The following is a 24,092-nucleotide window of genomic DNA, read 5'->3' as shown; positions in this document are numbered from 1 at the left end:
GTAGTCCTCTGTGATGCAAGTCTGAAATGTTATTTAAATTAGTGCTTATTAAAAACTGTTATCCAATAAACTCCTTCTGTGAGGAAAAAACTATAAAAAAGAGAAAGCATGTTAAATTAAATATTAAGTACCAAATTTTAATTTTGCCAAAAGTTAATAAAGAAAATGTAATATGCACAAACTATTTCTGACATTTATGATCTACCAGGAGAGCAGTGGTAATATCACCAGCCACATGAGAAGCAAAAGATAAATTTGCACAAGTTATCAACACCTATATAAGATGCTAGTTCTTGGAGAACACTGGGCCCAAAGACAAAATCCTGATGAGATTTATTAGCATCTAGATCCAAATTAACAGTACTAAATTAATCCACTCAAGTCCAAGTTTTCATGTAAATAAGAAGAGTGAAGATAGAGCAGTGAATAATATCTACATTAATAGATGAACTTTACAGTTAGATAAAATCAGTTATATATGTTGTCCTTAGATTTTCCAATAGAAAACAATTAAGTTCTTCACACTCAGATTGTAAGTGTTTTGCAGATAATAAATGTCACAAAATTTAATAAGCTGAATAACATGACATCATTATTAATTTACTCTTTAAGACCTACATAAATGATAATTTTATAGAAATGCATCATGCATGAAGAGAAGTTACATGTGTTATATTATGTGTTATCTGTGGCTGTTTTGTGCAGGCATGTAACTTCATGCATGATGCATTTCTATAAAATTATCATTTATGTAGGTCTTAAAGAGTAAATTAATAATGATGTCATGTTATTCAGCTTATTAAATTTTGTGACATTCATGCAATAGAAATACCATATCAGTATTTCAAAAGGTGAAGAAACCAAGTATACAACATATAAAGATACTCAGGAACAGAAGGCCGCATATATGCAAAACAGAGGCATACAATGCTACATTTGGAGTAGCCTTCATTCCATGGAAGTTAAAGAAAATCTGTGAAGGATAAAAATAAAAGGGCTAGGAGAGAGAGATTTGAGTGGGAGGTGTTAGGTATAGAAGATATTTCTTGTTTATCATTTTTGAGTTTGGAAACTTAAAATATTAGTGGAGCTATGAAAGTAGAACAATGAATCAAGCATATACTGGTTTTGTAAAAAGGAGAAAAAAAGACAAACAGGTTGACTTTGAGCAAGAAGAATGAATATGTATGGATATGAAACAAGACGATACATGAGTAAAAGTACTTCTATTCAACAATTATCTAGTACCAGTAAGTTTGTAATAAAGAATTGCTTTTTTCAGAATTTCAAAAAATTATTTTTATATATTCTCCTCTCTAACATCTTTTCTTTTTTATATGTTTTTATTGTAAAAAATACTGTGCAAAGGGGTAACAGTTACATGAGTAAGGTAATGAGTACATTTCCTATTGACCATTATTACTTCCTCCTTTGTTTTTACCCTACCATCCCTTCCCTCGACAACTCCTCCCTCCTGCCCCCCCAAGTTGTGAAATTCATTTTCAACATAGTGTCTTGTATATCTCATTGTTACAATGGGTCAAACTGTATCCTTATTCCAGCATTTTGTTATTTCCCTTCCCCTCCCCAAATTAGAAAAATGTATATACAAGGTGCAGGGCACCGACATCAAATACAGTGAAAACAGGGGTTACACCGTGGGGGAAGAACATAAAAGAGCAAAAAAATCACATAGTACATTATAAATATTTTTAAAACAATAGCAAAAAAACCCACTTTTGTCCCTATTTGGGGGTTCATTTTGCTTAACATTATTTTATATGGTCATAGGTACATAGCTTTTTACCTTTTCTGCTTGTCATAGATGTATACCAGTTATTGCAAATAAGGGAAACCATGGGACCTATGTTTCTTTGGGCCTGGCTTACTTCACTTAATAGAATTTTTCCGCTCTTCAGCTTTTGTTCGCCATCGTGGTTACTGTGCCTTCCAGCACTTCCCATCATGTCTTCTCACAAGACTTTCAGAATCAAGCAGTTTCTGGCCAAGAAACAAAAGCAAAATCGCCTCATTCCCCAGTGGATTCGGATGAAAACTGGTAACAAAATCAGATACAACTCCAAGAGAAGACACTGGAGAAGAAACAAGCTGGGTCTGTAAGGAATTACTTCAGATGCCCACATATTTATGCTCTACCATGAACCAGTCAAGCTGAAACGTCAATACTGCCTGGACTGACAATTGGGCATTTTTTAAATTGATTTTTCTTTGGTTATTTTAATCATGGGCACAGTAATAAACATGTAATAAACATTACATTTGAATCATCAAAAAAAAAAAGAATTTTTCCAAGTCTTTCCATTTCCTAACAAATGGGGCAGTGTCATTCTTTCTGATGGAGGCATAGAATTCCAATGTGTAAATATCACATTTTCTTGATCCATTCATCTACTGAGGGGCATCTGGTTTGGTTCCATATCTTAGGTATGGTAAATAATGCTGCAATAAACATACTTGTGCCATTTGCTTTAGTAGAGCCTTCTTTGTGATCGTTTGTGTAAATGCCCAAAAGTGGGATTGCTGGGTCATAAGAGCTATCTATTCGGATCTTTTGAGGAAATACTGCTTTCCAGAGTGGTTGAACAATTTTACACTCTCACCAACAGTAAGGTTCCCTTTTGGCCACATTTCCTCCAGCATCTGTTGTTTTATTGAAGTTCTTGATTACAGACATTCTAACTGGGGTGGGGTGGAATCTCAATGTAGTTTTGATTTGCATTTATTTTCTGAATGGAAGTACAAATCAGAGGTAAGTGTAGAATTAAGAGACACTAAACAATCTGAGAGATAGAACTTTCCCTGACATTTACACCAATCTCTTTGTGCTCTGCACATGTTAGGTTTATATGTATTTTTTAAATAAACACATTTTTAAAACTTTCTTAAGGGAAAAAAGTTGTTTGTTATTTTATGAAGACTATTATTTTATGAAGACTTAATTGGCTATTTCATTCTACAATTTAACATTGGTGAAATTAAAAGTCTTGTCCGTCTATTCCTCCTCTACTTTGTCAGGATTTAGTATGTGGTAGAAGTGTAAAAACATCTTATTATCAGTAAGAAAATAAATAAGCCACTCTAAAGTGCATGTAAGTTCCCTGAATTTCTAAATGAGCTTCAACTTTCACAGATAAGGAGTCTGATTAAGTTTGATTAAAATAAAAAATATATAGCTAGTAAAATAATTTGTTTTACTTGTGAACTTGGAGAGTATTTAGTGATAATATTTATATAATTGGTAATAATAAGCTAGTTCATGGTCAATAATTCTGTATCTTTTAAGACCTGTAGGATTTATGGAACAAACTAAAATGACTTTAGGCTATGTTACAATTGAAAGTACCCTGGTGAATCAGAAAAGGTCTGTAATAGCTGGATTCTATTACATATGCACATAGACAGTATATTGAGTATATATTATATGTATATACACATATACTCTATATTTGTATATAGAGTATATGCATATATTGTATGAGACATTTCATTACATCTCAGAATAGCCTTCATACTATTACATTTAACATGAATCTCCTTTCATACTCTGTTGCAGATCAACTAATTTTCATTCTGTTCAGGATTTCAGTATCACTTACAAAGACAAAGTAAAACCTATGGGGTCTAAAAGTATATGTGCAAGAAAAACATGTATCATATAACTATATATATCTATATAAAATTACGTACATCTGGCACTGATGGCTCATGCCTCTCATCCTAGCTACACAGGAGGTTAAGATCTCAGGATTGAGGTTTGAAGCTAGCCTGGGCAGGAAAATTTGTGAGACTCTGATCTCCAATTAACCACCAAAAAAACCACAAGTGGCACCATGACTCAAGTGATAGAGCGCTAGCCTTCAGCTGAACAGCTCAGAGACAGCGCCCAGGCCCAGAGTTCAAGCCCCACAACAGACAAAAGTATATATATATATATATATATATATATATATATATATATATACATATATTCTTTTTGTCATAGCTTTGACATCATCTTTATTCTCATAGCCAACTTGTATTAGTTAAAAAAAAACACTGACAACTATTGTAGGACTCACATTCATTCTTATACTCATATTCAATAATGAGTTATGGATTGCAATGAGTTGTAGATATTCTGTTTGCACCTGTCTGTAAGGCTTTGGCACAAATTAAACAGACAAACACCCACACACAAGAAGTTGGAGGCATTCTTCATTGAGATGATTAGTCAGTAACCAGCAAGTAGCAAGAAATCCTTACCTTGCTGAAAAATAAAGTCTCACTCAATTCACTACAAGTCCTTGAAGGAAATCAGGAAACGAGTTTCTCTCTTAAGTTAAATTAGGAAAATGTCTTGACATTGGTATAAAGAAAGTGAACATGGAATAGAAAACTGGAAATATAAAATGAGTACAAATGTATTTTCTCTTGAGAAAGTCTTTTGTGTTTTTCTCACATGTATTTTTCAATTTTTAATTTAGTGTAAGTTGGAAAATTTCTTAATTCCTCAAGACTTCTGAAAGTCTAGGAGTAAACATTTGCAATGGGTGGCATTCTAAGGTCTATTTTATATCTAAGATCTACTATTTTCAAGTTCTATTAAATTTAGCTACATAATAAGTTGAAACCAGCAATGAATTCAGAGTTCTGCATTTTGTTTAAAATAAGTTATTCCCCCCAAAACCAAAATGAACAAACAAAATCATTTTCACATACCATTACTCCCATATGTTTTTAGATATTGACTCAACACATTTAAGGATATTGTCCCTCAATCATCAGTATTTTATCTATTCACAAATACCTTTTTCTGAAAGACTACACATAAAATATATATTATCTGTGTCAAGGTACAAATATTTAACTGTTTAATGGAAATCTAAGTCTTTTGAAATCTGACGCTCAAAAATATGCATGAATTATGCAAATGCAAACAAAATAGATTACATTGTATGACAATATAAAATCTAGAACAAATGCTAAGACTTGGCCCGTTTACTAGATTCCAATCTAGTAAATGGAAGAACAATGGAAAATAAAGGGAAAATAAAAAGAATCTTGGCAAGCAGGGAAGATAAAGCAGGACCATGAAAACTGTTTCTGGGAGCGTATGAGAGATAAAAGGAAAATATAAATCAAACGGAGAAAATGTCCTTTGAGTGGCTTCCTGATGGAGTGACACAATCACATGTTGAGAGCCAGATGGGAGAGTTCAAACTGTTTTAGACCTGGGCCCAGAGGGCAGTAAGGAGCCTGGCTGGGAGAATAATTTGTTTTGTTTCTTGGGAGAAAGGCCAAAATGACTGATGCTTTGACAGTTCCCACTGGCTGATCAGCAATTCCCCCCACTTTTTCTTAACCTCTTATGAGAGATAGCACTAGAAGGGCAAAGCCTGTGTGGGAGGTGATGACAGCGAACAGCACTAAAAGTAAAATGAGAGCCTGACACAACAAGCATGTTCTAGTCAGAAGCTGAAGCTGAAACTGATTAAGCTGTCTATGTGGTATTTGGTGGCCGCCTTTACCAAGCTCTTTTTCAAACAATAAAGACCCATGTTTCTATTATCATAGGAAAATGTTAGGGTGTCTTGACTCTAATTGGTAATACTGTTTTCTCCTTTTACTGAGGCAAAAAAAGAAAAAGTAAGACATCGCTGAAGATTATTTTTCCTTAAAAACTGTAGTTGGCTACAAGAAAATATCTTCATTTTGTTGTTTTGTGTTTGTGACTTTAACTATCACTATTCCACAATACTCTGAAATTTGTGAAATTATTAATCACTTAATCACAATAAAAAATTTGCAAAAAAAGAAAGAAAAAGTGTATGATAAATTCAACATTCAGAATACTTCTCAATGTTAAAAAAATTAAACAGACACCACTACGTGAACAGTTAAAGATGTCAGATGATTAAAAATGTTAAGTATTTGTATATGGATTTGATCTCTGAAAAATAGTCCATCCCACCCAGTTAACTCATGTGTATACAATTACATACTGACAGATATACAGTCTACTGTAGAGCTAGGCATGTAAACAACAATAAAAAGCATCAATTAAGTAGATAATTTTATTCACATGTTTGTATTTAGAAGAATGTTAATGTTCATTAATAACAAACTTCTTACACAGAAAGAAACAACCTTGAGGCACAGGGATAGAACACAACAGAGTCATCTGGTCGATTTTTTTGATTCATGAGAATGGAGAAAAGTTGGAAGTAGATATAGTCTTAAAACATGAATTAGCACACTGTCCTTCATTGGCAGTCAACCATTTCGTGACACATAAACAGTGAGTATTTTCTTTTTCTAGAAGCAAATGGACCAGATAAAGTCCAATATGCTAATAGAAATCTCAAGATGTGTACCAAGTTCTAGGAGGATGCATAGCACTGACTTTTCTACTGAGTAAACTATTTCCTATGCTGTTTGATATAGTATCTCTACATTGTTTAGTAGAACATTGAGGGGAAGGGAGAAAAGAAAGGAAAGGGAAGAAAAGGAAGAACAGAGGAAAGAATTGAAGATTATGATGCTAATTAAGCTGAGCAATTCACAGAAAAAAATAACCTTAATCATGAATTAGAGAAACTAATGATAGGAAAAGAATGAAATATTTGGTGCAAGCATAAGTTTGCATGAGGAATTTATAATTCAATTAAAACTAATAGATATGAATAAAAGTGTGTGTGTGTGTGTGTGTGTGTGTGTGTGTGTGTGTGTGTGTGTGTGTGTGTGTGATCACTTGATATAGTTGGGATCTGGAACCCTCCCTAAAGGGCCATGTGTTAATGACTTGGTTCCTGGCATATGGTACAAATGGAACATAGAATCTTTACATGCTGGAGGGCAGGAGAAATCCTTATTTTTTAATTGCAAAGGTGATCTAAAAAGTGGTTTCAGTAACATAAATCAGGTAATTATTACATTTCTTTTTTGAACAATGTCACCCCTCTCCTTCATGGTCTCCTCATTTTTTGCTCCCAAGACCACCTTGATCCATCAATCCCACTCTAGGGCATTTATCAAAAAGACCACAAACCAGGCCACACTAAAGCCACCACCAGCACAACCATGTTGATTGCAGTATTGTTTACCATAGCTAAGATATGGAATCAACCGAGGAGTCCCTCAGTGGATGAATGGATCAAGAATGTGTGGTATATATATATACAATGGAAGTCTATGTTACATCAGCAAGGAAATGGAAAGACCTGGAAAAAATTATATTAAACGAAATAAGCCAGGCACAATAAAACATAGGCTGCATGTTTTCCCTCATTTGTAATTATTAGAATATACCTATAAATCTACGAATCAACCCCATGGATAGTAAAAGACATTGAAAGTTATACCTTGACATGATTAATTGAATAGGACTCTAAATATTCCTACAGTGAAACCAAAGGAGGATATTCTTAGGAGAGGATTACAAGGGCTTAATAGCTATGTGCATATGATCATTTGAAATGATACTTATTGAAATGAACTCCAAGAAAGGGAAACAACAGGTTTTTATTGTACTGTGTTATTCTTTTATCTCTTTTCTTTCTTTCTTTTTCCTTTCTTTTTATTCTCTTTTGTCACTGCTTTTGATTTGTTTTGGAGAATGGAAGGAGGAGTACAGTAGAAAGTCTTAAGTTGTTGAAAGTGTGCCCTTGAAGGTTATACAGGGACTCCAGCACATTCCATTTTCTTTATTTTATATCCCTGCCAAAAGGGATCAGCCTTGATTCATTACACATTACTTTTATTTTGATGTGCTGGACTATCACTGGCCCAAACCCATTAGAGTCAATAACCAACATCATCAAATGTGAACCTTGATAAGGTAATTATCTCAAGTACTTTGTTAGAGTAATCAAAAGCTGACTAACACATTGAGCTAAAATAATGGATATGTAGAATACTTTAATGAGGCATTTTGGTAAACAGACTCCACACTGGGTCAGGAAAAAAAAAAGAGAACAAAAGTATTAGAAGAGGAGAAAATGATCACATTCATGTATAACAAGAGAACAAGTAAATACAAAGAAGAAAATATTTCAACTTTTTTCTGACTTGAAATATTATTTTAAAAATCAAAAAAAATCAGAAAAAAGGGACAGATACTAAAACCCTCATCTGAAATAAAATACTAGTAAAATTTTAAAACATTAACAGAAACAGCTATAGTTTTAGGAAAATCACTTTAAAAACAAATGTTTATGGGTGGCTTACACTCATAATCTCAGCAACATAGAAGGCAGAGATCAGATAAATCTTTTTGAAGGCCAGCCTGGGCAAAAAATTCATGAGACTCCCATCTGAATTAATAAAATCTACATGTGATTTTGTGTGCCTTTTATTCAAGTTTTTCAGGAGGTATAAAGGGGGAGAATCACAGTTCAAGCCAGCCGAAACAAGTACAAAACCCAATTTGAAAAATAACTGAAGTCACAGAACTACAATGGTTCATGCTTATAATCCTACTTAATCAGCAGGCAGAGATCCAGAGCATTGAAGGTCAAAGCCAGTTGAAAGAGAAAAATTCACTCACCTCATCTCCAAAATAATCAGCAAAAAACAATAGTAGAAGGATGGTTCAAGTGCTAGAGCACCAGCTGAGCAAGCAAGCTGAGCAAGTTTGAAATCCTGAATTCAAATCCTAGTACTACCAAGTAAATAACTAAAGCTAAAAGGACTAGGGGCATAGTCAAGTGGTAGAGTTCCTACCCATGTAAAGAAACGACAGAAATTCACTATTACCATTTGAAAATGCCACCAAAAATCCCAGTGTTTTCACAACCTAGTAATCAAAGTTCACATAGCCAGTAACAAGTGATAACTATATGTCTCTGACTTTACTGACAAGACAACATCATTATTACAGTATTTTTGCTCATACTCCACAACCTGAATTGAATCATGAAGAAATATCAAACTAACATAAATTGAGAGACATTAGTTCTCATTGATTAATTGGAATTGCATGGGGAAAAGAAAGCTTTCTTTCTCCCTCATTTATTCAATTCAGTACAATATCTTACGGGCAATTTTTCATTATTGAGTTAAAACCTATTATTCTAATTCTCCTTTTTGCTGAATTTGTTTCAGTTTGAATCTTGGAAACTCTTCATTTGGTGTCTGTGTATTCAACCTGCTCACTATATTTTCAGTGTTTTCTTATTCTCTGGCAACACAACAGGTCCCAGGTTTATCTTCATTTTATTCACACTGACACTAAAACTAGTTATTTTTCCAAGGAGTATTTGTTTAGAATAGTACTTGAGATCAGGATCTAGAAGCTCAGTATGCTTGTTGCTGTTAAAAATTTGTGCGTTCAAACATGCTAAAAACATAACATTTCCATATCTATTTGTTTAAGCATAACACTCCATGCATTCTGATCTAGTCTAATATTACATGGTACAATCTGACCCCCACTTTCTTATTGGTAATCTCTTTCCTCAGTAACAAATGATCTTAGGAGTAGAGACATTAAAGCAAGTCTCAGTACTACCCTCCCCATGTAGAGGAACTGAACAGTGATTGATTCCAAGAATGACAGCGCCATCTGAGGTGGCAGAAGGGCATAGCACAGGGGCTTGGCTGAATAAGCTTGCTTCCCACAAGCTTACCATCACCATTATCACATAAGTGCTCACATGCACACGTGCATGCGTGCACGCACACAATACCCTTTCTGTTCTTCCACATGCTAGTAGCAAGGGGAAACAAAACAAAACAAAACACTTGTTACAGACTTTGGGTGGGACTGACTTCTCTGGAACAGAATATTGTTCTCAGAGCAAGCATAGTTTGTATGTGAAGATATGGCCTATTTTCAGGTAAGCCATATCAAAGTGTGTTCTCTGGAGTCATTTACTTTTCATTACAATGAAGTACAGATTTGTCCTTAGTGCTATAGGAGTAAGATATTGAGGATAGTGTTTATGCTCCTCATCCTGTTAAGATTATTTATGATGCTTGCATCTTAGTTTACTTTTTTTTTAATCAAGAAAATTGTATTTCTTGTTTTGGGAGTAAATTTTCAGAAGATGCTTTCCTACTTTGAAGAAAATCTTTAATAGAATTTGTGGTGGTAGATTAGTCCTTTAAAAGACAAGAGAATCCTTTTCCAGAAAACCACAGAAACAGACAACCACAATTTTGATTACAAAGTCTGTCATCCTTCTGATCAGCACACACCTCTGCAATACTCTGATAAAAATGGCTACATAATAAACATATAATACCATTTATTAAAATGGCAACATAATGTGATGTCAAGTTGCATAGGAAGAGTAATGGCTATTGGTTGCATCAGTATTACTTACTCAGGTTGCCAGCATTAGTTTCCATTAATAATATGAGAAGGTTATGTTATTAATAATATAATAAATAATGAACACACAATATGAGGAAACAAAGAGTTAAAACAAGCCAGAAAGAAATTTGGAAAAAGGAGTAAGAAGTCAGAGTTCTTCATGTGAAACTTTATCTTAGAGAAGAAAGCTTTGGCCTATGTTTAATAAGATGGTGGGAGGTGAGAGAGAGTCAACACAGAAGGAATTATATATTTTCATTTTGTGTTTGTTTTTCAGAGGTTTGAGACTTCTGGGATTTCAAGCTTTCATAGCAGTAACTCAGCTCAATATTATAGCATGTATCACCTTGGAAAAGCAATTGCAGAATGCTTGTTTGTATTCTCTTTGTGCACTGAGTGGGCTGGAATCATTCTCTTCAAACATCATTTACAACTCAGTGTAATGAGCGCATGTAGTCAGCAAGGCTTTTAAAAGTTAATGAGAAACAGAAAACTTTAGGGGGTTATTTCTCAATATGTTCTGTAGCTGCAACTAGGTCTGTGCTTTAAAAGGAACACTTCTGACCTTAGAGTAGAATTCATTTTCAGGACAATGGACTGAGAACAAAGATATCCATCTTCTTGGAACCTAATTAAGGAGAAAGCAAAGGAAGGAAAAAGAAGGAAAGGGAAGAATCATGAAAGTGGGAAGGCAAAGAAAACATTACATGGTTTTCCCTTTGTTCTATAGAAGAAGGAAAACTATTTTATCCTAGGTGGAAAAATAATGCAAAACCAGCCCAGGCAATACCAGAGAAGTCAGAGGGAAATGTGAAAGGCAAGAAAGCACAGAAACAGTGAGAAAATTCCTTTTCTCTATACTAATGTTTGTTTGTTTGTTTCTGGCTTCAGAAGAGGTAAGGAGGAAGAAAGGCTTTTGTGAGATGATTAATTGAAAACCTGAATTAAAGATCAAGGAAGGTGGAAATGCTATCTCTGCTAATTTATTAGAAGGATGTGTGTACTAAACAGAATCATGAATTCCAATCCTGTTGTTCTTGAATCCACTGCATACAGATTTCTATAGCCTTGACAATTAAAAGAACTCCTTAAGAAGGTCCCAGCCATTCTAAAGGGAAAGTTTGAGTAAAAGGTCACCTCTACCTCCTGAAATTTAAATGTTAAATTTAATTTAATTACAGCTACTGAAATTTGGAATTTGAGTAACAATGTGAAGATACACAAAAACGTTTATGACTGTTAAGTACTTTATAATCATTTATGGCTAAGAAATTTCTTACGTTTTATGATAATCTCACTGCCTTTTTTTTCTGTTGTTGCTTAGGTCCTTAAATATATTCACTTTCATAGAACATTTAAGAAACTGACATTATATAACTGAGAAGAACAGGTTATCGGAGAATGAAGTTGAATAAACATGGAAAAAAACCTGACAGCTCCAAGATAATTAACAGCATTTGATGTGTATATTGTAATGAATAAACTCATCATCTGGCATCGACATGTTTAATTTACAGTATAACCATACAAAGGAATTTCTAAAGTAATTCAAATATGACCAAAAAACACTCAATTTGGTATAGTTCAGCAGTTCTGCTGTCCCATGCCTTATGCATTATAAAGTTTGCGTGCTTCCTATTCCAGTTTTTGAGTTTAATTCTGGAATCCCAATATGCACAATACAAGATCTATTGTGACATTTAACTTGGGAATAAGTAACAGCCATGTTTTGAAAAAGAAAAGAAAGCTAACTGCACATTTTGGCAAGGTTTCTAGAAGCATAAAACAAGCCCAAATAAAAGCATCAAGACAGCCAAGTGCACAAATTTGGAGGGTTCTATGCTGAAACTTCAGAAAATTAATCTCTTGGTGATTCTAAAGGCAGAGATCTGAGTAGCTTCAAAATTTAGTGGTTCTGTTGAATTTTCCTACTATATCTGTGACTAGGAATCCTCTCTATACTACACTTTCTCCTGTGACTAAGCCATCAGCTTCACAATATGCCAGTGACACCTACATGTGAAAGGAATGCAGTAGAGTTGAAGAGCTCTGTCTTAGCACTGAGCTTGGGACTAACAGGAAGTGATTTCACTCAGTACAGAACTTGAAAGGTAAGCAAACACACAAGGGGCTATTTTCAAGGCCACAGAACAAATGAATGACAGAATTTTTGTTTTAATTAGGACACAGACTTTTCTAACTTCAGGTGTAGTCTTCTATTTCCAGTTGTATAACATACCAAGGAAATGCCTTAACTATTCCCAGTTTTCACTCGGCTCAATACTTTGCATTTGGCATACATTTCTACATGAAGACAGAATAAGCACTCCTTTGTACAACACATTTTAAAATCTCTGAGTGAGTCACATCTTACAATACTCTTTTTTTTTTTTTTTTTTTTGTCAGTCATGGGTCTTGAACTCTGGGCCTGGGCACTGTCCCTCAGCTCTTCAGCTCAAGGCTAGCACTCTACCACTTGAGCTACTGCACCACTTCTGGTTTTCTGGTGGTTAATTGGAGATCAGTCTCATGGACTTTTCTGCCCAGGCTGACTTTGAACTGTGATCCTCAGATCTTAGCCTCCTGAGTAGCTAGGATAGGATTACAGGCATGCACTGGCGCCTGGCCTCTACAACATTCAATAGATAACTGAATTCAAGTACCTGACTGCAGTAGACACCCTATAAAGAGTTCTAGTCAGTCACCAGGACTTCTATCAAATTTTCCCATTCTTATTTACACCTTTAACATCTTAGCTCAATCTTCTAAGGCTATTAAAAATTATCTTTTTAATTGAAAGGTGATATACAAAGAGGTTATAGTTACATAAGCAGTATTACCCCCTCTATTATTTTCTCCCACTTTCCCTCCCCTCCAACTCCCTTCCCTGCTAGTTGTAAAGTTTATCTCCAAAATAGTGTCTAGTGAGTATCACGGCTGCATTGGTTAACCTTACTTTTTGTTGTTGTTGTCAGTCATGGGGCCTGAACTCTGGGCCTGGCCACTGTCCCTCAGCTCTTCAGCTCAAGACTAGAGTTCTGCCACTTAAGCCACAGTGACACTTCTAGATTTTTCTGCTTATGTGGTGCTGAGGAATCTAATCCAGAACCTCATGCATGCAAAGCAAGCGCTCTACCACTGAGCCACCCTCCCAGCCCTCACCCTTACTTTTCAACCCACTATTTGCTTGCCTCATGCGCCTTGTCTTTCTCTCTTAAGCTAAACTTATCCTAATAAAACATACTATCTGTCATTTATTTAACTTGATTTCATAAGAGAAGTTAGTGGATCTTTTCTGGAAATGATTATATGAAAAGGAGGAAAAGACGAAAAACATGATTTCCACTTTCCATATGAGAAAACACATCAGCAGAAAGGAAAAAAAATTGCTCCTAAGATTTATAGGTCCCATGGTTTCCCTTATTTGCAATAACTAGTATATGTCTGAGACTAACAGAAACTGTCAGACAAGTTGATGTTAGACAAAATGAACCCCAAGATAAGGATTCAAATGTATTTTTCTTTCTTGCGATTGTTTCCGACATATTTATACGATGATTTCTTTGTTGCTTTGTATGTACCTCCCCCAGGGTATAAGCCCTGCTTTCACTGTATTTGATGTTGATATAATTTGTGGAGGGGAAGGGAAAAAAACAAACTGTTTAAGTAGGGTTACAGGTGGACTCATTCCAACAATGATATATACAAGACATTATATGGAAAAATGAAACTTACAACTTTGGTGGGGTGGGGGGTGGGGGGGTGGAGAGGGGAAGGGATGGTATGGGGAAACAAAGGAGGAGGCAACAATGCTTGATAAGAAATGTACTTACTATCTTGCCCATGCAATTGTAACCCCTTTGTATGGTATTTCCACAATAAAAAAAAAAAAGATTTATAGTAAATCTGCTACAGAATCAGGAAAAGTAAAAGGCATTTTCTTAACTTTTGGGTCACAGCTCTTAGCTTCAGTAGGAACAGACGAGGGAGATTATTATTGAGTTGCCTTAAGGGATGGCGAAGGCTCATCCCTTTAATGGAAAGTGATGTCCTTGGACGGTAAGAATCATGATAATAAATAGAGCAGATATGAAAAATGAACCTATTTTTTGGAAAGTCTCTGAAGGTAGCTGCTACCTTTCATCAACGACAAATTCCCAGAATATTTTCTCCTCAGCTTAAAAGAAATGTTTCTAACCTCGAAAGGCATTAATACTCCCATTGCCGTAATATGCATTCCTAAGACGATACTCACATAAAGCAAACAAACTCCGGATTATTAGAATATATGAGATTTCCCCTTCAATAAAGAAAAATCTATATAGCAATATAAAGAAGAATTTAATGTCGGTATGTAAGTATCCACAGTTTTGTCTTTTTGCTGGACTGTATCTTCAGTTCTAACCACATATGTGCAACGACTTATGTATTTTGGATGATGATGGTATTGTTGTGTCACAAATTTGCATTATGCCATCAAACAAAAGATTATACTGCTATATTCTTTATTCATATCCCAATCTTGCTGTAATATATTGCCTTCCATAACAAAGGGGTTCTTAATTGGGTATAATTAAGGATAGAAATGGATGTTAATCTCTTAAATGAATGTATCTTAACAAACCAAACAAAATTATAAAAATAAAATTATAGGTATCAATGGGGGCAACATATGATACTGTAATGCATGTACACATTGTCTCACTATTAAATCAGGTTAAATACACTCCTTAGGCACTAATAGCACACCTTGTTGGTATGACTTAACAGTGTTAAAACGGGAATGTATGCCGAATGCTCTTCATTCATTCTTCAGCTAATGTTCATTTAAGTTGTTTGCATTTCCTGGTGATCATGAACAGTACTGTGATAAGTACAAGTCTCTGAAACACCACTTTATCTTTTTTATCTCATTATGTTCACTTTTCATATTTCACTTTTCATCTCTAGTTTCATTTCTTTGTAATCGAGTGATGTTTTTCCCTGAGATTAACTTTAGATTTGTTATTTTTCTAATTCCTTGAGATATAACAATAGGTTACTTGTTTGTGATATTTTGCTTTTGCACCGCTTATGTTGATGCTATAAACTTCCTTTTCAGTCTTGCTTTTGCAGTATTCTATAGGTCTTGAGTTGTTGTGGCTGTATTTTCACTTATGTCAATGTTTTTAAACATTTCTTCCTGACTTATTCCTTGATACATTGGTTGTTCTAAATTGTATAATTTCAACATTCCTATATTGATACCAAGGTTTTTTTTATTGTTCATTTCTATCTGTATTACATTGTGTGGAGGAAACATGCTCTGTTGACTTCAATTTTTAAAAAATTTGTTGAGACTTGTTTTGTGGCCTGTGTTGTGATCTATCCTTGAGAATGGATAAGAATAAGAAGAATGTGCATACTGCAGCTGTAGGATAAAATGTTCAATAAATATTTGTTGGATCCATCTTGTCCATTTTACTATATTTAGTAATTAAATATTTTACTTTAATTTTTATTGACATCTTGTCTGGTTGATATGTTCATTGCTGATAGTAAGGCATTAGGTTCTCTGAATATTGTTTTATTGGATTTTTGTTCTTATTTGTGTCTATTAATATTTGTATTATATTAGTTTATACAACACTGTGCAAGAATACACACTTGTAAAAATTGTCATCATTCAAATTGATTATTTATGCATGATATAGTAACCTGCTTTGTCTCTTTTTCCTGCTTTTAATATTTCTCATGTTAGTAGGGCTAATTTTGTTTTCTTTAAAATTTCATTTTTATGGAATGTTAACTTATGCTTCATCTTCAGTCTGAAAGTCTTTCCAGGTAAAATGGATATCTTGTACTGAACCTATGGTTCAGTCTTATTTTTGTTCTATATACTTAGTCATTATGTCCTTTTTTTAATTTTTGGTTGTGGATCTTGAACTCAAGGCCTGGACACTGTCCCTGAGTTCTTTTGCTTAAGGCTACTGCTCTCCCACTTTGAACCACAGCACCACTTTCAGGTTTCTGTTGGTTAATTGGAGATAGACTCACCAATTTGCCTGCCCAGGCTGGCTTTGAACTGTTATCCTCAGAGCTTAGCCTCCTGAGTAGATATTATCACAGGCATGAGCCACCAGCACCCAGCTATCGTTATGTCCTTTAATTGGAAATTTTAAACTAGTGACATTCAAAGGTAGTTGACAATAGGTGAAATGTTATTAAAGATATTTAATAAGTTGTTTTCTAGTTTTATTGTTATTTCATTTCCTTTTTACTCATGCACATATACCCTGTGTTATTAGCTAATCTAGTAACTTATTTTAACTTGTTATTCATTTTGGTTTATTTGTTATAAATTTTACCATTGTGGTTACCATAAGGCTTACAATAAGTCAATTATCTTGAAATGATACCAATTTAATCTGATCATTAAAAGTAAGAACAAAAAAGATAGAAAATATAGGACTACATTTCTACTCCTTTCTTTCCACATTGTGAAGTTTTGACATCCTATTTTACATCTTTCTTTATTACCTGTTTTTACACAAAGTATGATTTTAATTATTTTAGTATTATAGTATTTAGTATTTCGTGATGAAGATATGATTTACACATCACCCTTGAAATATGATAGCATCCTGAATTTGTATACTTACTCTTTCCAGTGAGTTTCAAATACCTACCATGTTTTCCTATTACTCATTTATAAATTTGTTAGTTTCAATAAAACTCTCTTTTGCCTTTCATGAAGGGCAAGTTTTTCCAGACAGATTCACTTGGCTTTCGCATGTCTAGAATTATCTTACCTTTCCCTCATTTATAGATTTTAGTTTTGAGCCTTCGGTTCCTGTCCACAGAAAGCTCTCCATAGAGTGACTTGAGATCCTCATGACACCCAGCCTCCTTCCCTCCAGAGCAGGTGATCCAAGGGGCATGATAGAAGTGTCAGGATTTTCTCTCTCCTGGTCAAGGATGTTTATCACCTGCACTATTGTTACATTGTTGTATATATAATACAACACACGACTATACAAGGGCACATACTGTTTCCTAGAATGTGCAATTTTACATGTCCATGGGTAAAAGCTTTCAAATTCAAACAGTTGAAAGTATGGGTTTAAATATCATCTCTACTCTATCATTATAGTGAAGTCACTACACGTGACTAAATAAAAATCCTTATTTTTAAAAATGAGATACTCATTTTTATTGGTTTTACTTCCTATACCATGATCATGGGAAAACTTTTCTTGACATATTTTAATTGTGTAAATTTGAGTCTGAGGATTAATTCAAATGGCCATACAGTTTCATCCTGGAATATAATTTGTCAGTTTAATTAATTCTTTCAGCCTAGACCTTCACTACATTAAATAAATGCTAGTGAACTAAGCAATTAATTCATGCTCCACAAGGTGACTTATTGACTTGTAAATAGTAGCTTGGAAACAGGGAGATTTGGGCTCAATAAAATATTTGTTCTGTGCCCTATACTAATTATTCTCATCCACCTCACTTGGGGTTTGATTCACAGAGATTCTGAGTCAACAGGGCTGTATCAGAGCCCAAGAGTCTGAATTTCTATTAAAATCCAAGGCGTTAATTAAGCCCTTCTTTCTCAGACCACGTAAGTGGTAATGTTCAGTGCAATAGGGGGTCCTTTAAGAGAATGCATATTATCATGTTTCCTTATTATATACATAAGATTAGTAGTACTCAGCATTTCCTATCTTAGGTTGGCATCTATACCATACCAGAGTGAAAAGAAAATTTCTATGGAATATTTTATATATTCTTATGGAAGTTATACCTATATATTCTATAGGAAATTTCAGCCACTCTTTTTTCTGAAATAGTTCTTACTAAATATATTATCATTTCAATCATGTGGTTTTCTATTTGTAATCTCATTTTCTATATTTAAGAGGGAATATGGCTATTTTAAAGTGCTAGATATATTAGACATACAGTAAATATTTTTCAAACTGTATGATAATGGTTATGTGAACATTTACACATCTTGATTCAGAGCTTACCTTTCTTTTGTGGGTTGAGATACACTGATTGAAACATATTGGGAATATATTGGAATGAATGTATTGTATTTTTCACTTTTACTTTGTATCTGCTTTTTTTGTCACTCCTAACTCTTACCCAATCCACCCTATACCACAGGGCTGATACTGATATTTTCAGGGTCACTTAGAACTAACATTTGTATCTTTTCAATGCACCATGACTATGAATGAAATTATGAGGATACAGCAGTCCTTAGTCAAGTCTACCTATAGTAGGAAAGTGCTCCCATGCAGTAAGATCAGTAATATAAATAGAAAGAGGGTAGAGAATGTTTGGCATTGGATCTCAAGCATATACATTTTCTGTAGCATTCATAGTAGATAAAGCCCAAATATGTCTGTCTAATAATGCCATTGTTCTCATATTATTAGAGTCCCTTCTGACAGAAAAAAAAACCTGATGTAAAGCAATGGCTTAAGATACTTCATTTCTCTTAACTTAATGCTTCTCTGTGTAACATTTTCCCTGAAGGCAGAACATGAAAATGAGCAACTCCATTCCCAAGAAAAAGATACCACAACTCAATTTCTTGCTGAAGAAGCTAGTTCACCAAAGAAGTTGACATCTTTATATCGACAATTTTATATGTAAGTCATTTTCATATATAAGACATTTTCATATGTAATAGGTTACTACATGGGGAGAAATAGAGTTAATTTACTGCTTAATTTAAAAAGAGATATTCATAGGCAAGTGTTACTAATACATGAGGGAATTTTGAAGAAGAATTATATGGTGATTTTGAAAAACAACCCAAATATCTACCAAAGTATATATGACTGATTTGAAATGTGAGCTTTTTAGATGATGTCTTGCAATGTACTTTTTAAACTTCAGGTTGAACAAATTGTCCCCCTGAAGACATCTTCACATCAACACAAACCACAAACCCTGATTTCTGACAAGCTAGTTATAATTTGGGAGATGTCACTACCACCACAAGGATGATCATTAGTTAGAATAACTCATGGAACTCAAGAAATGTAATCTTTATTACTACAGTTTTGTTTAAGCAAAAAGATGTTAATTAAAACATCTTAGACACTGAAGAGGGAATCATAGAACATTTTTTAGAACACCTTCCCAGAAAGCATGAGACCTTGAGTACAAACTCATTACTTCCAATAAATAGATGGATAGATGACAGATAGATAGATAGATAGATAGATAGATAGATAGATAGATAGATAGATAGATAGATAGATAGAGAATGTTAAAATGTGTGGAAAGAGGAAATTCTCCTGTTGATTACAAAAATTTGTATGAAGATTCTTTTAAAAAAATAGATGTACTGCCTGGCCAGTGACTCACACCTGAAATCCTAGCTACCAAGGAGGCTGAGGTCTGAGGTCTGAGCTGCAAAGCCAGCCCAGGCAGGAAAATCCATGAGACTCTTATCGCCAATAAACCACTGGAAAACAGAAGTGGTCCTGTGGCTCAAGTGGTAGAGTGCTGGCCTTGAGCTGAAGAGCTGAAGGATAGCGTCCAGACTCAGAGTTCAAGCCCCTCAACAACAACAACAAAAAAGAATAGAAGTACCATAAAATCCAGAAATATTTTTGGAAATAATGGAAGTCAGGATACAATAGAGGCACTAGCATACGAATGTTTCTTTTTCTTACTGTGAGAATACCATACAGAGGAGTTACAACTACATGGGCAAGATAATGAGTACATTTCTTATCAAGCATTGTTGCTTCCTCTTATACTCTGGTTTCTCTTCAGATCATGTAAATCTTTTGCCTTTTACCAATGTTTCTTGTAGCACTCTTTACAATAGTCAAGTCACAGAAACAGCTCAGATGCCCTACTACTAATGAACGATTCAAGAATGTTATGTATGTATATATATATAAAATATAAACTATATACATTTAAGTATATAAATATATTACATAATATATAGGAAATATTATATTATATAGACACACATATATTGTATATTATATATATACAAACACACATACAATGGTATTATTCAGCCATAAAGAAGAATAAACTTATGTTATTTGCAGGGAGCTGAAGCTAGAAATCACACAGGAAGCCTCAGAAGGCTTTGTAAAGATTTATTGTATTTATATGTCAAGACTAAAGGCTTTGTACAACTAATTGATTCTAATAAAATGTAAAAATGAACTACGTATATATTATAATCATCACATTACTACATGTTTGACAATGATAATAGGAATATATATGTCTGTACATATTTAAAAATGTGATTTTGTTTTGGAATAATAAAGCTTTATTTGTTTGAGATAGTTTCTCCCATGTAGCCTGGGCTGATCTGCAATAACCTATGTAACTCATGCTGGCCTCAAAATCAAGATCTTCATGCCTCAACCTACCAGTATTGAGATTAAGGCATAAGCCACTCTACACTGCTAATAAAGCTATTTAAAACAAATCACGAGACTTGTCAGATGCATGCACCTTGTACTGAAAATCCTGTGGAGGTAGAAATTTTAGTCGAATGGGACAAGGAGGATGAGAAAAAATATTTCATTCTTTACTCTTTTTTTAACCTAACAGTAACTCTATAAGTGGTAGTTTTTGTTTATTTTTCAAATTAAATGTTTTACTTTAAAAATAAAGTAATCCAAGACGGGCATTGGTAGCTCACACCTGTAATCCTAGCTACTCAGGAAGCCGAGATCTGAGGATTGGGGTTCAAAACCAGCCCAGGCAGGAAAGTCAGTGAGACTCTTTATCTCCACTAAACCATCAGAAAACCAGAAGTGGAGTTGTGGCTCAAGCAGGAGAGCGCTCACTTTGCGCTGAAGAGTGCAGGGACAGCACCCAAGCCCAGAGTTCAAGCCCATCAACCAACAAAAAAATAAAAAATAAGTATGTAAGCCTTGCCCCTGAGGGTGTCTATGACTGCACAGAGGCATATTCATTTTCTTCTGTCACACTGTCACCTAGTGGCTTCTCACACAAAAAACCTGAGCAAAAAAACAAATGGATTATATTGCATATTTTATCATCTCATGTATTCCAAACAGCTAAAGAAAGAGCTATTTGTCTTTATAATGTTTGAAAGGCACTCTATATTTGTAACTTCTTTAAAGTGAATTTGGATAACACAACTAACCCATAAATCATTCCTATTGAAACACATGGCTTCCTCTTCCAGACACATTCCAAAGATGAGATAGAATAAATAGTGGAGAATGGTTGGGGATTCAGTTCATTATTTGATGAATTTCCTGATTTTGCAAGAGTAGTTTTAGAAGCCAATAAATGACATTGTTGAAGTTTCTCATTTGCTTCACAAAATATCCAGATAATCTCCAAATAACAACTTCCAAGTTCTCTTCTGTTTTCTGCCTTCCAATTCTCTTTCTTTGCTCCTTCCTCCAAAATGAAATACATCATTTAAAATGCTTTTGCACACAGTGACTTCTTAATTAATTTTCTGATTATTGCCCTTGCCACAGAGTGATATGAAGTTTAGGATATAGATTGAAAGGACTCTGTATCCTATTTGTTACAGAGAACTGGCCCTAGGCACAATTACACAATTTTGAAGGTAGAAATTGATGTCTTCCAGTCCGGCTGTAATTTGTGTCCAGTCCTCAAAGAGTTCTGCAAAGCAGCTATGGTTTCTCTCACTCCAGCCTGCCTTATTCTTTCTCCTTTCCTCCCAAGAACAAAAAGGATGATCTACCCTGAAATGCTCTATGGTAGTAAGTGGTTAATGAACTAATCCAAAAGGCAACTAACAGAAATGTTGACTAAAAGACAACAGTCCTTAGAGACTCTGAGGATTGTAGCATATAGCCAAAGGTGAATTAGTCACATAAAAGAACCACAGACAGTTCAAGGTTATTTGTTATTTATAAATTGCCTTTGCTTACCACTATTTCATTGTTACTCTTTGGTGATAGTCTGTATTTCTTCTTCTGTAAACAATTCCATTAAGTCCATGTGGTTTTATAAAAGAAAATAGTCATACTAAGAACTCTAAAGGATTACGAAGAGAACTTTCAAAATCTTTTTTTTTTTTACAATTGCCTAAAAGTTGTCTTTAGCTAAATGTCACAACTCTAGACTCAGAGAATTAGTGTTTCATGCAAATGAATCAGGCATAATTTTTACTTGTTGATAGGTTTTTCCTATTAACAAAAAAAACACATATTTTGAGTTTTATTCAGAAGAGAGAATTGTATATCTTTAAAACTAACTAGAAGGCTATATTTTGTTTTTGTCTTTAAAGTTAGAATGTAATGTCCACGAAAGTTTTTTGGCATTTGATACTTGGAGCTTTAAAGTAGCTTGTAGAATTTCTAAGCTTACTGAAAGACTCAGAACATACCTTATTATAGTGAATTCCAAATCAAGTTTAAAAATAGATAACCAGACTATACACCTATAACTAGCTGTAATATATATATATATGAGAATCAATTTATCTGTAGAGTTGTTGCTTAAGGATTTGATGTATTGACATACATCTGTCTGGCAATTATAAATTCTTTTCATATAACAAAACAACTAAGAAAAATTCAATATCTTTCAAAAAACACACAGAATTTATAAACTTCATTTGTAATGTTCGTGGTCTTACATTTTGTGATAATCTGTTAAACTCAAATTGTGTAGAATTCAATCAACACTTTGAACCTTTGATTTCAGAGCTCTAAATAATGAACACATCAGATATCTGGCCAACTCTGTCTTAATACCACACTATGGAAAACAATGCATATTTTATGATTCACAAAACTTCTCTAAAATAAATTGTTCAATGTGAATACAATTTAGCTAAATGCAAATCAGTTCAGCATTAAAAGTAAATGTAATTATGAAGCAACTACCTTAATGCAAAGTAAAGAGATTTTTAACAATTTATGCATGTACAATACTCACAGATAAATTCACAAAATTTAAAGAAAGTATATTGATTCCTTAGAATAGACATCTCATAAATCTCAAGAGAAAAGTCCAGTTTCACAGATAAATGGTAATCCATTAGGTATATTTTGAAGAGAATATTAATATCATTTATGATATTTATGAGTTTTTAATTTTTAAATGACTAATCTCACATACTATCCCAGAGAAATGTTTGTTTCTCTTTCAATTCTTACCAACTAATCTATCTAGTAAGGTATGCTACAAAAAGGTTTGGCACTTTTAAAAAATTAATTATGTAATAAAAGATTACTTTGTAGTGATCAAATGGCAAATTGTAATATATCTCCCCTCAATTTGATTAAAGAAATACCACAGAATAACTGGGGTCATTGTAAATTAGTTGAAGATGAGACTTCTGTCACTCTATCCAGACAGCAGGGAAGATAGAAGACAGAAGAATCAACATAAAGTTTGACAATGTGTATGAAAGACATAAGATTTCTGAAAACAAGAAGCTGTCACAGCAAACATTTATCATTCAATGTATTTATGGGAGACTCATAAATTTAATGAGGAAACTGCTGTAGAAATTTATATTTACTTACTTAAACAACAATAATACATTGTTGTCTCAAATTTTATCTTATATATGTATTCTATATTATTTCTGCCACAGGTATATAAGCATATCATATAAATATAAAATATATAGCATGTTTATACATACATGTATTAGATACGTGCGCACACATATGCACACACACAGAAAGAAGCATTTATTCTTTCTCTGTACCAGGAAATATTCCAAACATATCACAAATATTAGTGCACTTAAGAACTGTATATATGCTTA

General features: G+C 33.9%; 1 protein-coding gene across 1 annotated transcript; it reads left to right on the top strand.

Annotated features, from left to right (window-relative positions):
* The first annotated feature begins 1,965 nt into the window (after positions 1–1,965).
* LOC138832826 (large ribosomal subunit protein eL39-like) lies at positions 1,966–2,285 on the top strand. The gene has a single exon (XM_070030951.1). It carries the CDS (start codon positions 1,966–1,968, stop codon positions 2,119–2,121), a length of 156 nt encoding a protein of 51 aa, XP_069887052.1. The 3' UTR covers positions 2,122–2,285.
* Positions 2,286–24,092: the final 21,807 nt, after the last annotated feature.

This window comes from Dipodomys merriami, unplaced genomic scaffold (assembly GCF_024711535.1).
Source record: "Dipodomys merriami isolate MVZ:Mamm:240054 unplaced genomic scaffold, mDipMer1.0.p SCAF_20, whole genome shotgun sequence".
In the NCBI taxonomy this organism is placed as follows: domain Eukaryota; kingdom Metazoa; phylum Chordata; class Mammalia; order Rodentia; family Heteromyidae; genus Dipodomys; species Dipodomys merriami.
This window is presented reverse-complemented; position numbering and strand designations above follow the sequence as displayed.